The sequence below is a fragment of the Natator depressus genome, chromosome 15 (genome assembly GCF_965152275.1).
Source record: "Natator depressus isolate rNatDep1 chromosome 15, rNatDep2.hap1, whole genome shotgun sequence".
NCBI lineage: Eukaryota > Metazoa > Chordata > Testudines > Cheloniidae > Natator > Natator depressus.
This window is the reverse complement of record NC_134248.1, coordinates 30,227,606-30,246,237: the sequence shown is the minus strand read 5'-3', so window position 1 is coordinate 30,246,237 and position 18,632 is coordinate 30,227,606. Positions and strand designations below refer to the sequence as shown.

Genomic DNA, 18,632 nt, shown 5'->3' with positions numbered 1-18,632 from the left:
CAACTCACACACGCTCTTCATCTGCACCGACCTGCCCGTGTGCACGCACAGCTGACCATAACCAGATATTTGGGGATGGAAGAAGGTCTGATGCAAAGGGAAGAAAGTTTCCATCAGTGGTTTAAGAATGTTCTTTGGTGAAACACATCCCAACGGGAAAAGTCCCGGCAGAGAGCTCAGCAGGTGGGAGCCACTCCAGCCATCCACGCCCAGGCCGCACATCCCGCTGCTGGCACTTGGCAGGTGCTGCCTGCTGGCCCAGCAGCCGGGAGGCCTTGGCACCACCCCTGCCCTGGCTCAGAAGGCGTCAGAGCAGCCCTATTGCTAATGAGACACAGCAGAAGAACTGTCGTGGCAGCTGGTTCCCGCACCTTGTTGGTGATTCATCATGGCGCTGCCACGCAGCACAGAGCCCAGATAATGCCAAGATCCCAAGGGCATCAGAAGCGGCATTTCCAGCTAGTGCTTTCCTTATCTGCTCCACAGCCCGAGATACTCCCTGTCTGGCTGCAACTCCCTTGGCTCCCAGGGGCACATAGCAGCATTGCAGGCCCTTCGCTCTGCACCCAGCTCCTGCCAAACGGCCCTGCCAACCTCGCTCTAGCTGCCGGAGGGATTTCACTGAAATACACCGTGGGAATGGCTCGAAGCGTGTTTCTTCTCCTCTGCCCGGCAGGGAGCTGTACAATTCTGCCCAGAGCCTGCTGGCTTCAGAAGCCCTCCAGCCACCCCAGCCAGAGCCCCAAGGAGGAGGTACAGCTGTTAAAGCCACTCAGGCAGCCAGAGCCTCTCACACCACCACTGGGCTCATGCACAGTCTCTGCAAAGGCAGCAGCTGGCTAAATGCAGGACGACTTTGTGCTGACAGAGCCTGGGTCTGAATGAGGCGGGTGCTGGCCCACCTCTGCTGCCAGGCGAAACCTGTCTACCAGCACACCACTTCTACTAAAGATTCTCACTCCAAGAAAACTGCCCTCATTCCATGAGAGTGCCACCCTTTTAATCCGATACCTGTGTCTGAGGGTAGCAAGAGTAATTAGCCACTGGAGCAATTTATCCAGGGACATGGGGGGCTCACCATCACTGGAAAATTTTTAAATCAAGATTGGATGCTGTCCTGCAGCAGGTGTGTGCGGACCCCTTTGGAAATGATAGACATAGTCTACAAAGCCCCCAGGGTTCCCCGGACGACAGGCTGAAAACCACTCTCTAAAAAATCTGCTCTAATTCAAACAGCAATTATTTTGGGGGAAGTCAAATGGTCTGTGTTACAATGGAGGTCGGACTAGACAATCAGAGTTGCCCTTGCTGAATGCAGATCTATCAATAATCATTGTTTACTTTCAGGCTAAGGCAGAAAATCAGTTAAGAGCAGAAGGCCACAGTAAGAAGGAAAGACCATTCAAACTAGGTTGGTAATTGAAGGTGTATTTTACCAGTATGAAATAGGGCACATAACATGGGGCTACGACTTGCATGTGCTGGTGAACCACCACCCAGACTGGAACTGATAGAATGGGGGGGGGCGGGGGGTAGATTGGCCAAGCCCCTGAAAATAAAATAAAATGAAATGAAAACCAGAAAGCAATGCAGGGGAAAGCGCTCACTGAGAGAGCATCTGTTGGATCTGAAATTATCTATCTAGATTAGATGATCAATCACAAATGCACACAAATCACTTAACCAGCCTCAGAAATGCAGCCAGCTCAGGGGTGGGATTCAGAAGTTGTTTAACAGCGCGGAGCAACAGTGCTCAAAACTAGGAAATGAAGAACACTACTCCGCTGAAACTGTGGGGGGCGTTCAGATTCACAATATAAATTACTTAAATTATAGTACAAACAAAACCGCAAGTTTACATCTCACCCCTTGTAAAAGAGTGCCTGGACCAGGATAACGGATGATTGCATGTGGCCAGGAGGACCTTAGTTCCAGCTCATTGAAAAGGCACCTCTAATGCCAAAGGGCTCCCCAACCTGAGGCTGAGGGATGGTTCCAAACGGAGTCTGTACTTAATCACCACCACTGCTTCCTGCAGCTCCTTCGGTTTCCCTTCCATACAAGTAGCATTGATCATGCCTGACCATGCTTAGTGCGTGAGATCTGATGAGATCACCGTCTCAGACAGGCAGCTGACCTGTGTGCAAGACTTAAAATAGCACAGGTCCAGCTCTCCACAATGGAAAAAAAATCGTGTCAACTGTTGTGCCAAAATATCCAGCAAGCTTGATATAGCCAAAAAGTTTGGCCCTACTCATTGTAGGACAGAGTGAAAAAACTCTCCCTTATACCTGCGCTGTGGAATACAGCGGCCGGGGTCCTCTGCGGATGGCAGCTTCCCACTGGAGTTTCTCTAACATGGAATAATTCTGAAGTGAATTAAAAGAAATTGAATTAGTGCCACAATTCTGCAGAACAGCGTCCACACGGGGAATTCATTCAGGTTAACTAATTATTTCAAATTCAGACTTTAAATTAATTTGGATTCACTTTCCTGGGTGCCCCTGTGTTGGGTTTGAGGAGTGTGATGTGCTGGGCTCAGGAAGCCTCTTACTGAGTATAACAAACAACTTTATGTGCCACCTACCGTCAGACGTTGCTTTTACTTCGAACTCTCACCCCAACGAGAGGGAACTGAACACCAGACGCTGCTATTTTTAAAGCACACCAGTCTAAGCCTTTAATCAACCGGGATCTCAGAACCTGGACAGGGGAGTCCCAGATTTTTTTCTTTTTTTTTCTTTTTAACGGAAGGCATTATTGTGTGGGAGAACACCCAGCGGGGCTGGGATTTTTGGCTTCTGGACTCAGAGAGCTGCTATTAAACTTGTGCAGCAAGAGATATCCAACTATCCGCCTTTTCCACATTCTCTCACACAGTACCCAGCCCCTCGCTTTCTCCTGCTTCCCAAGGGATCAGTGATGGTTACGTTTCCAGAATGCCGGTGCCAGAGGTTTCAAGAGATGTTAGTGAGAAGGGAAAACAGGAATATCAGACTTCAGTTCCCTCATGCAAGGTTGACAATTATACAAAGTGTCTCACAAACACTTGCTAAAAATACCTCCCAGTCCCACTTGAAGTGAATAGTTCAAAGGCATGCGATTTCAGAGGTCTGGATTAGGCTCTTCATGCCACTCTGAGGTACTTCAGCAGGATAGGAACAGTGGGAATTCAGATTCATCATAGGCATTCTTGCACCGTGGTTTGTGCTGGGTAATGGCCTGGGTGAATGAGTTCTCGATTTAGCATTGTGGGCATGCATCCTGTGTGATTTGGGATGTGTGTGTCACATAGAAAATGTTTATAACCATTGCCAAGGGAGAGCCAGGGGCCGGGCAGTCTGTGAGACGCCGGGGAAAGGTGGGAAACATAAGCTTAGGTTGGTGAATGAGCCAAAGCAGAATTTAAAAGCTGCTCGGCAGCACTCAAGAGGACAGCCCAGCCTGGACGTCTCTGCTGAGTGAGTGCAGCCGGTTAGCCGGATGGGGGAATATGGCTCTCAGGAGCAAAGAATGGGCCACAAGGCTGCAGCTGAGTGCCCTAAACTGTCGCCTTGCCAGTGAATCCCAGGGCACCAGCCTCAACAACAGCTGTTGATCACGTATCTGTCTAGGCATCTGTGGCAGAGTGATCCAGCAGCAGGCTGCAGCGTGACAGGTGTGCCTGCCTCCGTTTCCCCTTCTGTTTGCCCATGAAAGGAACAGCCTGCCAGTGTCCAACACAAAGCCCCACCTCTGGGCATAATTTCTGCCTGCACACCAGTGCAGTAGTTCCCTCCCAAGCCTCACAGTAAAACCATTCTTGACAAACCCACTGTAAACATACAAAGATAGAACAGCTTCCCCCTTCCCCACTTCATGGGCAACTCTCCCAGGTCACCCACCCGACAGTCAGAAGCAGCACTGTGTTGCCACTTCCTTCTGCCCCGACCCAAGGCCTCAGTCTCCAGGCCTCCCTGCAGCTCTTCACTAAGGTCTTCGCCCAGAGGGCTCCCCATGGGTTCTGCTCCCCAGACCTCCACGCCTGCGAGCCCTGCCCCTGCTCAGGGGATCGACCCTCCTGCAACAAACCTCTGGCTTCCGGGCTTGGCTTCCTCTGACCACGCTGGATCTGCCCTTTTCCCAATGGCTCCTGCCCAGGGAGTCCCCAGCTTTGGTCAGTTCTCACCAACACTCCTGTGACAGCGTCCATCCAACTTCAGCTCCCTCACCTGGGACTCCCAAGCAGCTGCTGCCAGCTCTTCCTTATTGCTCCCTATGTCTTAGCCTCACTTCCTGTCTGACTCCTCTACGAGTCTCCAGGTCTCCTTTCTTCTAGGGCCTAGGTGGCCTCTCCTAAGCCTAACGGGGGGCAGGGGGAAGGGGGATCAACGGAGCAGTCCCAGGTGCACTGGCCTCTTCCCTCTTAATGGGCCAGTGTCACCTTCTGACGTCGTCTCTCTCACCCTGATCCTGGAAAAGTACTAAAAAGAACAAAACACCCTTAGCACAGAAAACAATGAGTCCGGTTTTCTATTGCTCTGTACTCGGGCCAGCACTTTCACCAGCAAATCAATGCGTTCCAATCTGTTGGAAGAGACACCTCTTGCCCAAAGACAAGAGAGACCAAGAGTGGAACGAGAGGCACAGCCAAATCCTGTGAGTCACCAAGCACGTTGGGGTGGAGGCGGGAACAGAACGCAGCTCTCCCGAGTCCAAATCTCCAATCACTAGGCCGCACTGCTTTGTTTATCACTTCCGTAGCCGTTCTGACTGATTCAAGCTGTGTTACCAACTCACATGTGGGGTAGAGATCTGGTCGCACGTGTATCTAGGATATTTTTGGGCTTACGAGCATAACAGAAAGCTCTAATGCGCAAACGTCACTAGGATTGAGCTCAGACATTGCACCTCGTTCGTTGTGGGGAAGGAGATGTACCGAAGTAACAGGTGTCAGTAAAACTCTTTCCCACCAGATGGCTCTAGGTGTTGCTTTCTTGGTTGACAGATAAAAAGCCTCAGCAACTTTAGCCTAAAATACGATGAAACGACACTAAATTGTAACGCCGGATGGTAAACGGGAATATTACAGGAGCACTATTAGCAGTAAAAACCAGCAGCACTGAAGAGAGATTGAGGGAGGTGCCATTTATAGCCATGGTTTGGATAGTTGGATGAGTACGTCTGCCTCCTACGATCACCAAGGTTTCTGTAGACGCAATTTCATGATGGAAATCGATGTATTAAAAGGGACATTATCAGATTGAAATCTAGTGAACTTCAAAACATGATTTAAGAGCATTTTCAGTTGCTATTCCTGCAACAGCCTCACGCTGCCAAATTTTGTGGATTTATAATCGTATTTTCCTATTCACTAACATGTTTCTGTGTGCCCTATATAAGGGCCACAGATGAAAACAGGGGAAACTAGCTGGTTGACAGCACAGAGGGAACAGTGAAACTGACAGGCTGCAAAATGCCATCAAATACACAAAGACATAGAATTGTTTGAAAAATCCCATTTGATTTCAAAGAAAATTTCAAATGCAACAGGTTTTTTTTTGGAAGTTTCAGTATTTCCAATAGATTTCAAACTAAACCCGTTTTCCCATCTTGTTTCATTTCAAATCACCATTTTTATTCTGTTTTTTTCTGAGAACCAAAACAAAAATTTCAACTCAAAATTAAGATATTTTCATTTTGATTTTTCCCCTTCCAAAAATTTCTCTGAAATTAAAGTGTTTTCAAGAAACATAACTGCTTTTTATCACCAAAAATGCCCCTGCAGTTAAAAAAATTTCATCCAGCTGTAGAAAACCCACTGCCGAAGCGAGAAACAGTTTCCTATCACTTTCAGTGTTCACAGGCAATGCTAGAATCTTCTCTGGAGACTTGTAAAGCACTATAGACATTTACAGATCTCACAGGCATGACTAGCCAGTGTTGGGCAGGAAGCACACACAGAATGGGACCCACTGTGTCGTTCGTAGCTTTCCTTCTAATTTTTGTGGGAAGTGTGCCTGCAGTCTTTGACTAGCTACAAGGAATGAATGAATAAATAAAATAACCCGTTAGCTGCAGGTTACAGCTGCACTGGGCCCTTACAGTGTCGAAGAATTGTTTGAAAAGATCAGAACTGTACCCTTGCCCAGGTAGCAGCATGGTGCATTGTGGAGTAACAGCCCCTTGCTACAAAATCCCTGGTGGCCCAGTGGCGACAGAGCTCCCTCAGAAACAATGGCCCTGGTTAAACCATCCTCTCAGACGCATAGCATAGGCTCCTGTGCTCTCCTAAATCTCCCTTGCTTTGCTCCCCACTCAGCAGGCAGATAATGCACGACAACGGCTTCGCCCAGGAAAGCAGCTGCTGGCAGGGCTGTCTCTCGCTGCATTTTGACAGATGGCGTCAGCGGGAAAGAACTCCTGGCTCTTGGGGTGCAGGCAATCAGAGCCAGGAGAGAGCACTGCCCAATTAGCGACAGAAGGAGATTTTTCTTACCTTTGGAAGGAGTGGGATAAGCTGCATGAGACTTGCCGGATGCCCTTGTCTCATGGAGGAGGAGGGACCCCACATCAACACTGAAAGGAGTCCCCAGAACATAAACACAAAGTGCTCCCTCCCTTTCTGGGGTAGACCGGCCCTCCTTTATAGGGTACAAGCCCCATGACTCCGGCTGGATCTGGGCTTCCCCCAAGCCTTTCTTCTTTTTTTATGCATCTCAGCGGGGGCCTGTCATTTAAAAAGCCCCCATTGCCCCTGCCCCAGCTCCGCTTCCGATCTGATTACCTTCCTCTGCACACCGGCCTGGGAAAGTGGGCGAAGAGCTGCATCCATACCTAACTCCTCATAGCTTCCTGCTCCAAAACCACAGCCCCGCCCCGCTGTTCTCACTTATCTTAAGCAGTTCCTTGGGAGTGCAGGATGTTGACGGGGGCAGTGCCTGATGCAGTGCTCAGGCATTTGCCTCGTCTCTCTGCATTCGCTTTTGAGGTTCCACTTGGTCAGATTGTCCCGAGTCTCGCTCAGCATAGCGTGCGCCAGGGTTCTCGTTCCAGGGCAGTGACAGGAGGGAGTTGTTCTGAAGGAACCAGGCTCTCAAAGATCATCGGCATTTCCCGCCATTTTGTTACTCAGTAGCCTTTCACGGTGATATTTTGGGCAAGGGATTTTCAGAGGCAAAGCTCTGTCTGTACTGCAGCCTCTTGGATGGCAGAATGTGTCTCTGGCAGCTCTAGGTATCTCTGGCTAAGCTATCTGGAGGCCTCCAGGGACCTGAACAGATAGGAGAAACATAATCAACTTTGCCCATTACGTTTCTGTAAATCTGCTGATTTTACCACTTGGTGTATGAACCAAAACTGAAGACTTGATATTGGTGAAATCCTTTGTGCATGTGCGTTATCTTTGTTTAGTGAGCCAGGCACTGCCCAACCCAACACATCTCAAATAAAGGCAGAGCAGAGGCGATAAATCCCTGACATGACCCTAAGGCACGGGAATAAACTCAGCCATGATGACGCAGGAGTGATGCATCTTGGGCTGCTGTCTAAAAGAGTGCAAAAACGAGAGCAATCCTCACGTGCCTGGAGAATGGAAGCAATTTAGGGCATTCACAACATGTTTGTGCAGCTCCTAGCACAATGGAATCTTGGGTAGCCTCTAGGCCCTACTGCCATGTAGATGTCAGATAATACCAACTAGATAGGCCTTAGGGCTGCTTTATGTCCCTGGAGTCTTAGCGTAGGAGGGAACCAGGGAGAGGAATGCAGAGAGGAGGCCAGGTCTGTAATAAAAGCAGTGTGGAGAACATCCAGAGGGTCACAAAACCCTCCTGAGGGAATCCTCCACCTTCCCATCGATACCATCCGGTCAGTCACCCTCCTGTGCAGGGAAGGCCACACTGCTGTGCAAAGGGGCCTTCCATATCTACTGCAGATGCTGACAGACATCCTGGGAGTTATGCATTTCCCTGCAAGGAAACTAGGCTGCATTAGAGCTGTGGAAGGAGCGTGCTCCTCCTGATGAGCCAGAAAGCAGGTGCCAGGAGAATGAAGGAAGCGCTGCTCTAAAATGATGGAGGGAGCAGAGAAGTTGTCCGGACAGGGGCACACTGTGTCTTGTGGTGGGCGGCAGCTCTCTGGGCTTCTTAGTGGTGGGGAAGGGAAACTGGAACCCCCCATGTCACCTCAGGAAATCCTGAGGAGAATTATCCCGAGAAAAAAAGCATGCAGGCTCTTCAGGGCCTGCACTCCGTGCCTGGAGAAGGGCAGCATGCTGAATTCCAGGGTTCCGCTGGGCGAGGGAGACAGAAATCTGAGCACAGCGCTCCCGTCCCAAGGAGATGGCCCTGGCTCACGTTGCTGGCCCTGTGAAGCAGCAGCATCAGCTGCTTTAACTCTACTCCACAGAACAACAGCCTGTTGGGATCAACCTGCGGACTGGAAGGACTCAGGGTGGCCGGCAGGAGGGGAGAGGAGTAGCTAAAGAAAAGTCACCATCCCCCTATGCACCGGTAACCTGAAGTCTCAGTGATGGGCCCATAACCAATCATTCTCTCTGCCATTCCTTTAAGGGCCTTCTTTTTCTCGAGATTTTACTTCTTTCCTCCAAGACAAGCTGAGATGAAAGCAGTAGAAGACTAAACAAAGACTCCATGCTTCCAGGAGAGGGTGCAAAGCAGAGTGAGGGAAAGCGGGCGGGAAACTGCCTTTATATACCTCATGTAACTGGCAATCATCTAGTCTCCGGCTGCCTGGTAGGGGTGGAGTTGATATGCTCTCTATATGAAGCATAGTTTTATGGGAGAGTAGAAAAGGGGATGAACTGCTTCCCACCTTGCCAAGGCAAATACCATTCACAGAGAATAAGGCGTCGGTTAGCCCTGGCAAGCGCAGCAGAGGGATCATGACCTCAGCTTTCGAAACAGTCTCACTGCACAGGTGCAAGCATGTCATGCTTCTGTAACCTTCTCCTCCTCTTCCCTCCCAAAACATTTCTTTAGGAGGGTCTTAAAATCTGCGTCACCTTGAGTCATGGTGCCCGTATGCCCAACAGGCCAGTGTACCCTTACCTAGAAAAGCTCACGCAGCCTTGTCCTTTTTTTTAAAGAATGAAACACAATAGCATGGAAAGAATGAAACACAATAGCATGCTCACATGGGGTTTTTATTGGAATTCTCTTTGCATGAGAGCAGTCGACCAACACTCAGAAGCAGCTTAGCTGTTCAAAATAATTCTTAAAAAAACAATAATGGTAGAAGTAACTAAGTGTGGCACACCACAGAAACTGCCGAGGACTGGAAACTGTGAACACACAGTCTCTGTGGAAGATCCGGCTTCGAACGTGCACTAGTGGTGTACTGATGAGGTATAATACCTCCTCTGCACAATAAATATGAAAAGAACAAAACACAGAAAACAAATGTTTCTCAGATACAATATCTAAAGTGATGTACAGATACTGGCTTTTCTTACCATTAAATCACACATTGAAAACAGGTTCGCTTTCAATTTTTTTAATCGCTCATTGCTATTAATATAAATCTGCTCCTCTACTGCTGCTTCTGAATTAAGTCACAGAAATAAAGTGAGTAAGAAAATGCCTCTCTCAGGAAGTTCTAACTTTATTCTGTTTTTCAGTCTGCTTTTATTTGCACTAGTTCACCTCACCTGCTCAGTCACCGCTCTCTCTTAAGAAAGAAACAGGTACATATTTCAATAGGGAAAACTTTATCCTTCCACGGCTACAGCTACAGCCTCATACCGAAATCCCTTTATGCCTCTCTCCATTCCGCTCTCTAATAAGCTAGAATGGAAACAACAAGCATGTCAGGAAAATCCTGATGCCAAGGTACAATCTACCCTCTAATGCAGGACTTCTAACTCAAACCTCTCGATATTATAAAGAAGTGTTCTGCTCTGCAAAAAGAAAAGGAGTACTTGTGGCACCTTAGAGACTAACCAATTTATTTGAGCATAAGCTTTCGTGAGCTACAGCTCACTGCATCGGATGCATCACGAAAGCTTATGCTCAAATAAATTGGTTAGTCTCTAAGGTGCCACAAGTCCTCCTTTTCTTTTTGCGGATACAGACTAACACGGCTGCTCCTCTGAAACCTGTTCTGCTCTGGCATGTTTGGATTTAACTGAATTGGAATCAGTTCTATCGACCTCACAGCACGTTTAAGAGAGGGCTTCAGAGAGAAGCTTTATGATGGCAGCACTGCATACTTCACTGTGGCCTAATCTCTCTCTGTGGATGCTCGTGAGGCAGGACTGCTCAAAATTCTGGTTTGCTTGATAGCAATAGCAATTAAATGTGGTCAAACAATTTAAGACTGGGAAAATGGAAAACAAAACAAAAACAAACAAACCAAAGAAAAGTAGTCAGCCTTACACAGTGCTGTCTCCAGCTCTGAATAAAGCACTTGTGCTAGTTTGTTAAGAAGGTTTCAGAGTAGCAGCCGTGTTAGTCTGTATTCGCAAAAAGAACAGGAGGACTTGTGGCACCTTAGAGACTAACAAAGCTTATGCTCAGCTAAATTGGTTAGTGTCTAAGGTGCCACAAGTCCTCCTTTTCTTTTTTGTTAAGAAGAAGAGGCTTAATTCCGATGGTGGGTAAAAGGAACACTTGATGGTGAGCTCTCCATAAGCACGATGTTATTTAATGAAATACTAAAGAGTACTTGAAGTTTCCCAATACGTGGAGTTTAAAAATGTATTATTTTATGCTGCAATGTATTCCTCAAAGCGTAGATGGCATGCTTAGAGATGGGTGAGTTTTAGCAAATGAGTTATTTAATAAATTTAGCCCTATTGTCTGTTAGTAAATTATCTACCACTAGATCATAATTTTACAGAATTGTCCAATAGTCACAATAGTTTGTGAAGACAGAAGTCAAGTCAGCCAATAGTTTAGTTGCAAACTTCTCCCTATAGGTGAAATGCATTCCCGGTGCAGGAGGGGCCACCAAGACCCATGTGCCACTTAAATACAATTTAAATGCCATTTTGAAGGTTTCAGTGGGAGTTAAGCAGTACCATTTCAACTTATGAGTATTTGCTAGCCACGCAGTGTGGCTGGTCACCTATGTTCCATGATACTATTTCTGTTTCCTGATTGGATGATGTAAGCTTTATGAACAGGGGAAGTCCCTTTTTCTGTTCACAAAAAAACTGTGAGCACTGATAACTCTTCATATGTTTTCCATGACTAGTAATGAGCTTTCTAAAATGGCTGAGACAGCACTGCCACTGTAAAAATCCTTTTGTGATTATTTGCACTAGCATTTGTAACAGTTTGCTTTCCATGAACATTCCTGAGAATAAAACCTCGCTCACTGGAATGTTCAGGAATAAAAGGAATAAAAGCTGTGAATACCAGCAAATTGAGCTGATGGGTTTTATTTGCAAGGATGTTTATATGATGCTTCATTCACTCAGCCATTGCACTAAAAAGATGATCTAGGTAACTGCAAAAAAGGGTGTGTTTTTATTTTTACAATAAAATGGTAAACTGGACAGATTGTTACTGAAATTAATTTGACTTTATTTATGAAAAAACAGAATAAAGCTGTTCACTTCTATCTGAAAGGAACTGCCATCTCGTTAAATAACAAGCTATACAGATAAGGAGCAGGAATTTTCTGGAATGTCACAAGTTGAAGAAATATATGGATTCAATAAATAATATAAAATGTTTTTTTGTTAAAATAGAATTCTTGGTTTTATACCTACACAGAGTAGCAACCTTTACATTAACAAAATAAAGCTGAGTCTGTGATGATTAGTTTAAAATAAAATAAAATAACAATTTAACAATAGTATTAAAACAGCCAATACGCAATAAATGACAATCCACATAATATGTACATCATGGAATATAAATCAACAGGAAACACAAAATTAAATCATTTGCAATTTGTGCAGACATTTGTATATATATTTTCTCTATATAGTTTAGATATTTTCCATTTTGTACAATATTACAAATTAAGAAATACTATAATTTTTTATAATAATATTTTCAGGGTTTTTTAACTTGCAGAATTATTGACTCATTTCTTAAAATAACACAACTAGAATTCTTTACTCTCTGCAGCACAGTTCAAAATAACCTGTCCCCATAAGTATTTAGAATGGGAATATTTCAGAATTAAGGTAACTGCATCACCAATATTTGCCGAGTGGGAAAAGTAAAGAAAGTGATTTGTGCACATCTACACCGTGTAAAAATAAATGATATTAAATAGGAATGTAGCTGTCTGTACAACAGCCAAAGAAAATCACAACAAACACAGAGCTCCAGGTATTTCATCTTTCATGAACAGTTTACTAATATTTAAGGCCTCAATCCTAAAAAAGTAAGTATACGAGTAACTTTTTGCACATAGGGCTTCATCCTATGTTCCTTTAAGTCAATGGCAAAACTCCCATTGACCTTAATGGTGCTGCTGAATCAACTCCAATTAACTTCAGTAGCAGTGTTTATGTGCTTAGAAGTTTGTAGGATCAGGGCCTGAACTGATTTCTAAAACTGATTTCTTTGTTTTTAGCCCCAAATGCACGGTATGTCCTGTAATCTATGTAAAAGACTGTGAATACATGTATATTGATAAGAACAGTGGCAATATTACTGCCATATTATTTTATTTTTTCTTCACGGAAAGTGGAGTGCGGGGGAGGGAGCTCTGTCACATCTCTGAGGGAGTCACTGAAATTACAGGAAGCTTGAATGTAACTGAGCTCAGTAACGCTCCACATGCCGAATTGTGGACGCTGGGCCGACATACAGGAACAGTATGGTCCAGGCATGTGCTAAACTCACCCAGCATCTCAGTGCCTTTGCTTTTAAACCCTAACGTAAGAACGGCCATCCTGGGTCAGACCAAAGGTCCATCTAGCCCAATATCCTGTCTACTGACAGTGCCCAGTGCCAGCTGCCCCGGAGGGAATGAACAGAACAGGTAATCATCGAGTGATTCATCCCCTCTCGTCCATTCCCAGCTTCTGGCAAACAGAGGCTACGGACACCATCCCTGCCCACCCTGGCTAATAGCCATTGATGGACCTATCCTCCATGAACTTATCTAATTCTTTTTTTAATCCTGTTATAGTCTTGGCTTTCACAACATCCTCTGGCAAGGAGTTCCACAGGCTGACTGTGCGTTGTGTGAAGAAATACTTCCTTTTGTTTGTTTTAAACCTGCTGCCTGTTAATTTCATATGGTGACCCCTAGTTCTTGTGTTATGAGAAACAGTAACTAACACTTCCTTATCTACTTTCTCCACACCAGTCATGATTTTATAGACCTCAATCATGTCCCTTCTTAGTCGTCTCTTCTCCAAGCTGAAAAATCCCAGTCTTATTAATCTCTCCACATATGGAAGCTGCTCCATACCCTTAATCATTTTTGTTTGCCTTTTCTATACCTTTTCCAATTCCAATATAACTTTTTTGAGATGGGGTGACCAGATCTGCACCCAGTATTCAAGATGTGGGCATAACATTGATTTATCTAGAGGCAATATGATATTTTCTGTCGTGTTATTCCTTTCCTAACGATTCCCAACATTCTGTTTGCTTTTTTGACTGCCGCTGCACATAGAGTGGATCTTTTCAGAGAATTATTGACAATGACTCCAAGATCTCTTTCTTGTTTGGTAACAACTAATTTAGACCCCACCATTTTATATGTATAGTTGGGATTATGTTTTCCAGTGTGCATTGCTTTGCATTTAATCAATATTGAATTTCATCTGCCATTTTGTTGCCCAGTCACCCACTTTTGTGAGACCCCTTGGTAACTCTTTACAGTCTGTTTTGGACTTAACTATCTGGAGTAATTTTTTATTGTGTGCAAATTTTGCCACCTGATGCTTTACCCTCTCCCTCAGATCATTTAGGAATATGTTGAACAGCACTGGTCCCAGTACAGACTCTTGGGGGACACCACTATTTACCTCTCTCCATTCTGAGAACTGACAGTTAGATCTAATGCCCACTGACTTCAATAGGTGTTGGAGTAAGCCCCAAATGAACACTCAGTACACTCATGTATTTATGATGATAAATAAGCTCATCTCTGCAAAGTATTATTAAAAATATTAGATTTTAGCCTTAAATCTAGCTGGACTAGCATGATAATGAAATGAAGCTAAAGCATAACTTTTCTGATGAAGCATTTAAACAATGATACTTAAACTACAAGGATGACCTATACCTGGGTAAAGAAATTAACAGCATTATAAATGTTCCTCTACAGTTTTGCAAGCTCGTACTCAAGCACTTAATAGATTTGAACAATTGCCCCTAATTTTTAGCTTAAACACCATGAGGCCTTGGGCCATTTTACAGGGTGTTCACTGAAATGCCGCACGGCACGTCCCAACTAATGGAAAATACCCATTTCTGAAGAGTTCCACAGTTATACTTCTGTTTTTCAGTATAAATGAATGATGTTTTGCTTATCCCAGACTTAGGTGCTGATTCAGGAAAGCATCCCAATTCGGGAGAGCGGTTAAAGCACAAACGTCAATGTGACTTACACACCTGCTAAAGCGCTGTCCCAAATCGGGGCCCTAATTCACAACAGTAAATCAGAAGGCCTAACTTATTCCTTGCACACTCAAACTGCCATGGTCTTTCTTCACCCAGAGAACTGTAGGGTGAGCCCCATGTCTTTCAAGGACAATTCTGAAGCCTGTTAGGCCCCAAGCCTTTAAAAGCTTAAACACATGCTTAACTTTACTCATATGCACAGTCTCAATCACACTACTCAGGGGTTTGATTACATTGATGCACATAAACAAGTCTCTGTAGGATTAGGGACTTCAGAGATTCATCAGCTCATATGTCAGAAGAACTAATATACAGAATTATTGAGAAATATCCCCAGCAACACCCAAGGTGTATGAGGGTGAATCTGACGTTGTCTGGAATATATTTTCAGTGCTCTAAAATGAAAAGGAAAAGGTTACCTACAAATACATAAAATAAAAGCCCGCACTAGAGCTGAATAAACATTTACAGCCTTGCAGATAGCAACATATTGAAAATCTGCATTTAATGTTGAATTTAGCTTTGTTGAGGCAACCACCTATTTTTAAAAAATTTTAGTTCCCTGAACATTTTATAAGCACACTGAGCGTACAAAGGGGGTTCAGCTGTCTAAAAGACAATACCAAGTCTGATCTCACATTTTCAATTTTTAACAAGTTTTACAACATATTAATATTCTTTAAAGATCCTCATGAAAAAACAATTGTGTTTCTCCCATAAAGACATAGAATTTGATATCTAAAATAGCAACAATTGGTTAAGAACGACAACAAATCTCTGGCTTCAGAATTCTTAAATTTTAAATCTCTCTCTACCGTATAAAACCTGACTCTTAAGTTTTCCAAGCGAAACTTTCATTTATTAGTGATAAAATACTTTACCATGAATACAAGTGTGGGGGTTTTGTTAAGATAACCGTTCTTTCAGAAATGTGAAATTACTGACTAAGACAGTGGAATGGTGCAAAACACTAGACTTCTACAAAGCTTCAACAATTCATTTTAATATTCTGGGCAAAAATAAAACTGGAGGAAAATAAATAACGATATATTTATATTAATATTTGACTCCCATAAGCAATTATCAAAGGGAATGCAGTGAATATTAAATGACAGATGATTTTACTGCCATTTTAAAAATAAAAATCCAGATAATTTCAAATAGCTTACAAAAATGAGGTGATAATGTTCAAAGCTACAGTATATTCAAGTGTCAAACCAACTCTATTTTGTAATTTAATTTTTAAAATAAATGTATCTTCCACAAGTTATTACACAGCTTTGATTCAAAGAAATGAATGTTTTAGGGGCACAAATTTTTAACTGCAGCTATATCTTCCTTTTATCTACAGAAAACAGCATTTTAGAATTTAATATTATGAAAATATCAGAATCATAACCATAGAGCCACAAATGTTCCCAAAGGATATTATGACAGAAAATTTCAGCTACGGGAAATAATTGAAAGAGAACAAATGGAACTGATCAAATTGACCTTGAACTAATAAAACATGAATGGAGGAAGAGATGATATGAGGTTATTTTTAGAGTGGTTTTATCATAGATTGAGCTTTCTTTTTATTCAAAACACAAATCAGAATAAGTGCATGTGTGTGGTATTGTCGGAAAACAATTCAAAAATATCCAGTGTACAGTAGATTACACTAAAAATCTGCCACTCCACAGTGGCATGAGTTTAGGGAAATACCACAGTTACTGCTTACAGAAATATACCTAGACTTCTAACATCACTTTTCAGTAGATGAAAACGGAACTCCATGCTCATTTTAAAAAGTAATCCAAGAAAACAAATGTGTAAATATCCTTTTAAAATTACCACTTGCCAAGCATAAAATATTTTTTAAAATTCAATTTCTTCTTCACACTATATCAAAGTATAAGAAAAATGGTTGGCATTGCTGTCAGATTTATTAAGCAACCCCCAGGTTTAGTAGCTCACACATCCAATTTCACAAGAATGTGGAGGATAAATAGAGGATTTTTTTAAAAAAATAATTTTTGAGGTTTTTTGGCACTTTATACTTTGCTGTCAATGAAACAGTTCTGAAGCTCTGCGGTTGACTGTTAGCCAGACAAGCTAGAAATGAACTGGTCAGAAGAGATGGGCAAAACAGATTGCTGGTGCAAATTCTGCTCCCATTTACACAGGTGCAAGTCCCATTGACTTTGCTGACTTCTATGAGAGTTGTACCCATGTAACTCAGCAGAACGTGATCCGCAATAAACAATGTAATACAGAATTAGATGAAGGCTCAAATTCTCCTCTGACTTGCACCTCTTGAAAACCCATTATATTCAATGAGACTCTCAGTATGTATAACAGGATAGAAATTGTCCCGAAATGTTCAAAGTTGTCCAAAGATTATGTACAATATTTTTACTTCTCTGAAGTATCACCTTACATCTGACAAACGAATGATGACATAAGGAGAATTTACATAAATTTGGCATATAATCATCTTATTTTGTCATTTTCATCCTCAATATTCTCAGACTGTTTTCAGTGTGAATGTTTGAATTCTCTATAAAAGGAAATTCAGACTTCTTTTTGAAAGTCCTGCCATCTGATGTGCATGTGAATATTAAGTGCTTGGCTAAGATGAAGGTCTGGGAGAACTATGCTGTGAGAACACATTACTTTAAAAGAGAGCGAGAGAAGAGTCTATGAGTCCAACAATTTAAGAGCAATCCAGAAGAATACATACCAAGTTATCCATACATTTTAATCCAGTATGTGCATTAGTATGCACTGGATTTACAGAATTTTTTAATTTTTAAAAAGTGCAGTTGAGCTGACATGGAAAAGAACTGTCTTTGTATTCACTGTAAACTTGTCAAAAGGAATCTGCTGTTTAAAAACTGTGCTCAAATAGTCAATTTATACAACAGACCACTAGATGAAGCCATATATTCCTCTTCACCAATTATTACTCTATTGTGTCAGTTATAGTTTTGTATATAGTAGAAGAAGCATAACGGTGGTAGCTACTATTAGTGAGTACAACAAACCAAGGGAATAATCTGAGTTCAATGTTTCCATGAAGTATCAACAACATTCAAACCACAGGACAGTTAGAAATCAGTACTTTGAAGTGCATAAGAGTCACATTGTTGATCACCAGCAGTATGGAGCAAGGATATATTAAAATCAATAGTGATGGCTGGAAAGAACAAGGCAACACATAGGATTACCTGTTATCCCACATGACAAACTTGCAGTTCCTGCCGAAGTCTGGGATATGTCAATAACAGACATCAACATGTAAATGATAAAGAGTAGTAACCATTTCAGTTTCCAGGTTTGGTACATACCAAAACAAGGGTATTGCAAAGAAAAGATTATCTTCTTTCCTTCAGTAGTTCTAGGATAACAGACCATTCGAACACCACCAGGGTGTGACGATGCTTGGGAACGATGGGCAGCCTCTACATTTGGCAACTTTCACTACTGCTATTAGTGAGAATTCACCTGGTCATTGCTTTAGTCTTCACAATCTCCAGATGTAGAGTCCTGTCATCATCCCATGCTGTAAACATCCAAGGTTTCTTCTTCTAAGTAATTCCTGGTTCAGGGATTGTACAAGTAACTAATGATGCTGTGGCCCTCATACATGGTGATGGAGTAGCTTTCCCCTTCATTCTCTCATCTCTTCTACAGCCCATTGCTATTCCTGTGGCTGAGTGGTGGCTTTGAAAGCTCTACAACTGTTGAGCGAGATTTATTGAGAAACTTTGGGGCGCGACGCAGCAGCCTCTGTGCCTCAGTAAAGGTTTCTGTCAGCTCTTTTTTCCACTGAACAAACTCTGGGTCACTCTGAAAGGGATACAGAAGTTGTTAGGCACTTCATAATCGAGTGCACATACTGGGGAATACCACTTTCCCTATGAGCATTTTTAAACAATGTACTTTATTTTCCATTGGAAAATGAATGGCTCAGGGTATTGGTAACACACAACCTTTCATCTTTAAGCACTAAGTCAAACCCAGGCAACATGGTAGCAACCAAAGCTGTTACTTATCTTGAAAAAGAGTGTGTGTGCGCGCACCCCATCCTTTACAAATGTGCTAACT

The 18,632-nt window shown here is 43.2% G+C and overlaps 1 protein-coding gene across 5 annotated transcripts in view; it reads right to left on the bottom strand.

Moving 5' to 3' along the window:
• Positions 1-9,139: 9,139 nt before the first annotated feature.
• The window catches only part of GRK3 (G protein-coupled receptor kinase 3), a 123,540-nt gene continuing 114,047 nt past the window's right edge, over positions 9,140-18,632 (bottom strand). For all 5 annotated transcript variants that reach the window (XM_074972967.1, XM_074972969.1, XM_074972968.1 and 2 more), the window contains one exon: positions 9,140-18,374. In XM_074972967.1, coding sequence (XP_074829068.1) covers positions 18,213-18,374 — 162 coding nt within the window. In that variant the 3' untranslated portion in view covers positions 9,140-18,212. The remainder of the gene's footprint in view (positions 18,375-18,632) is intronic.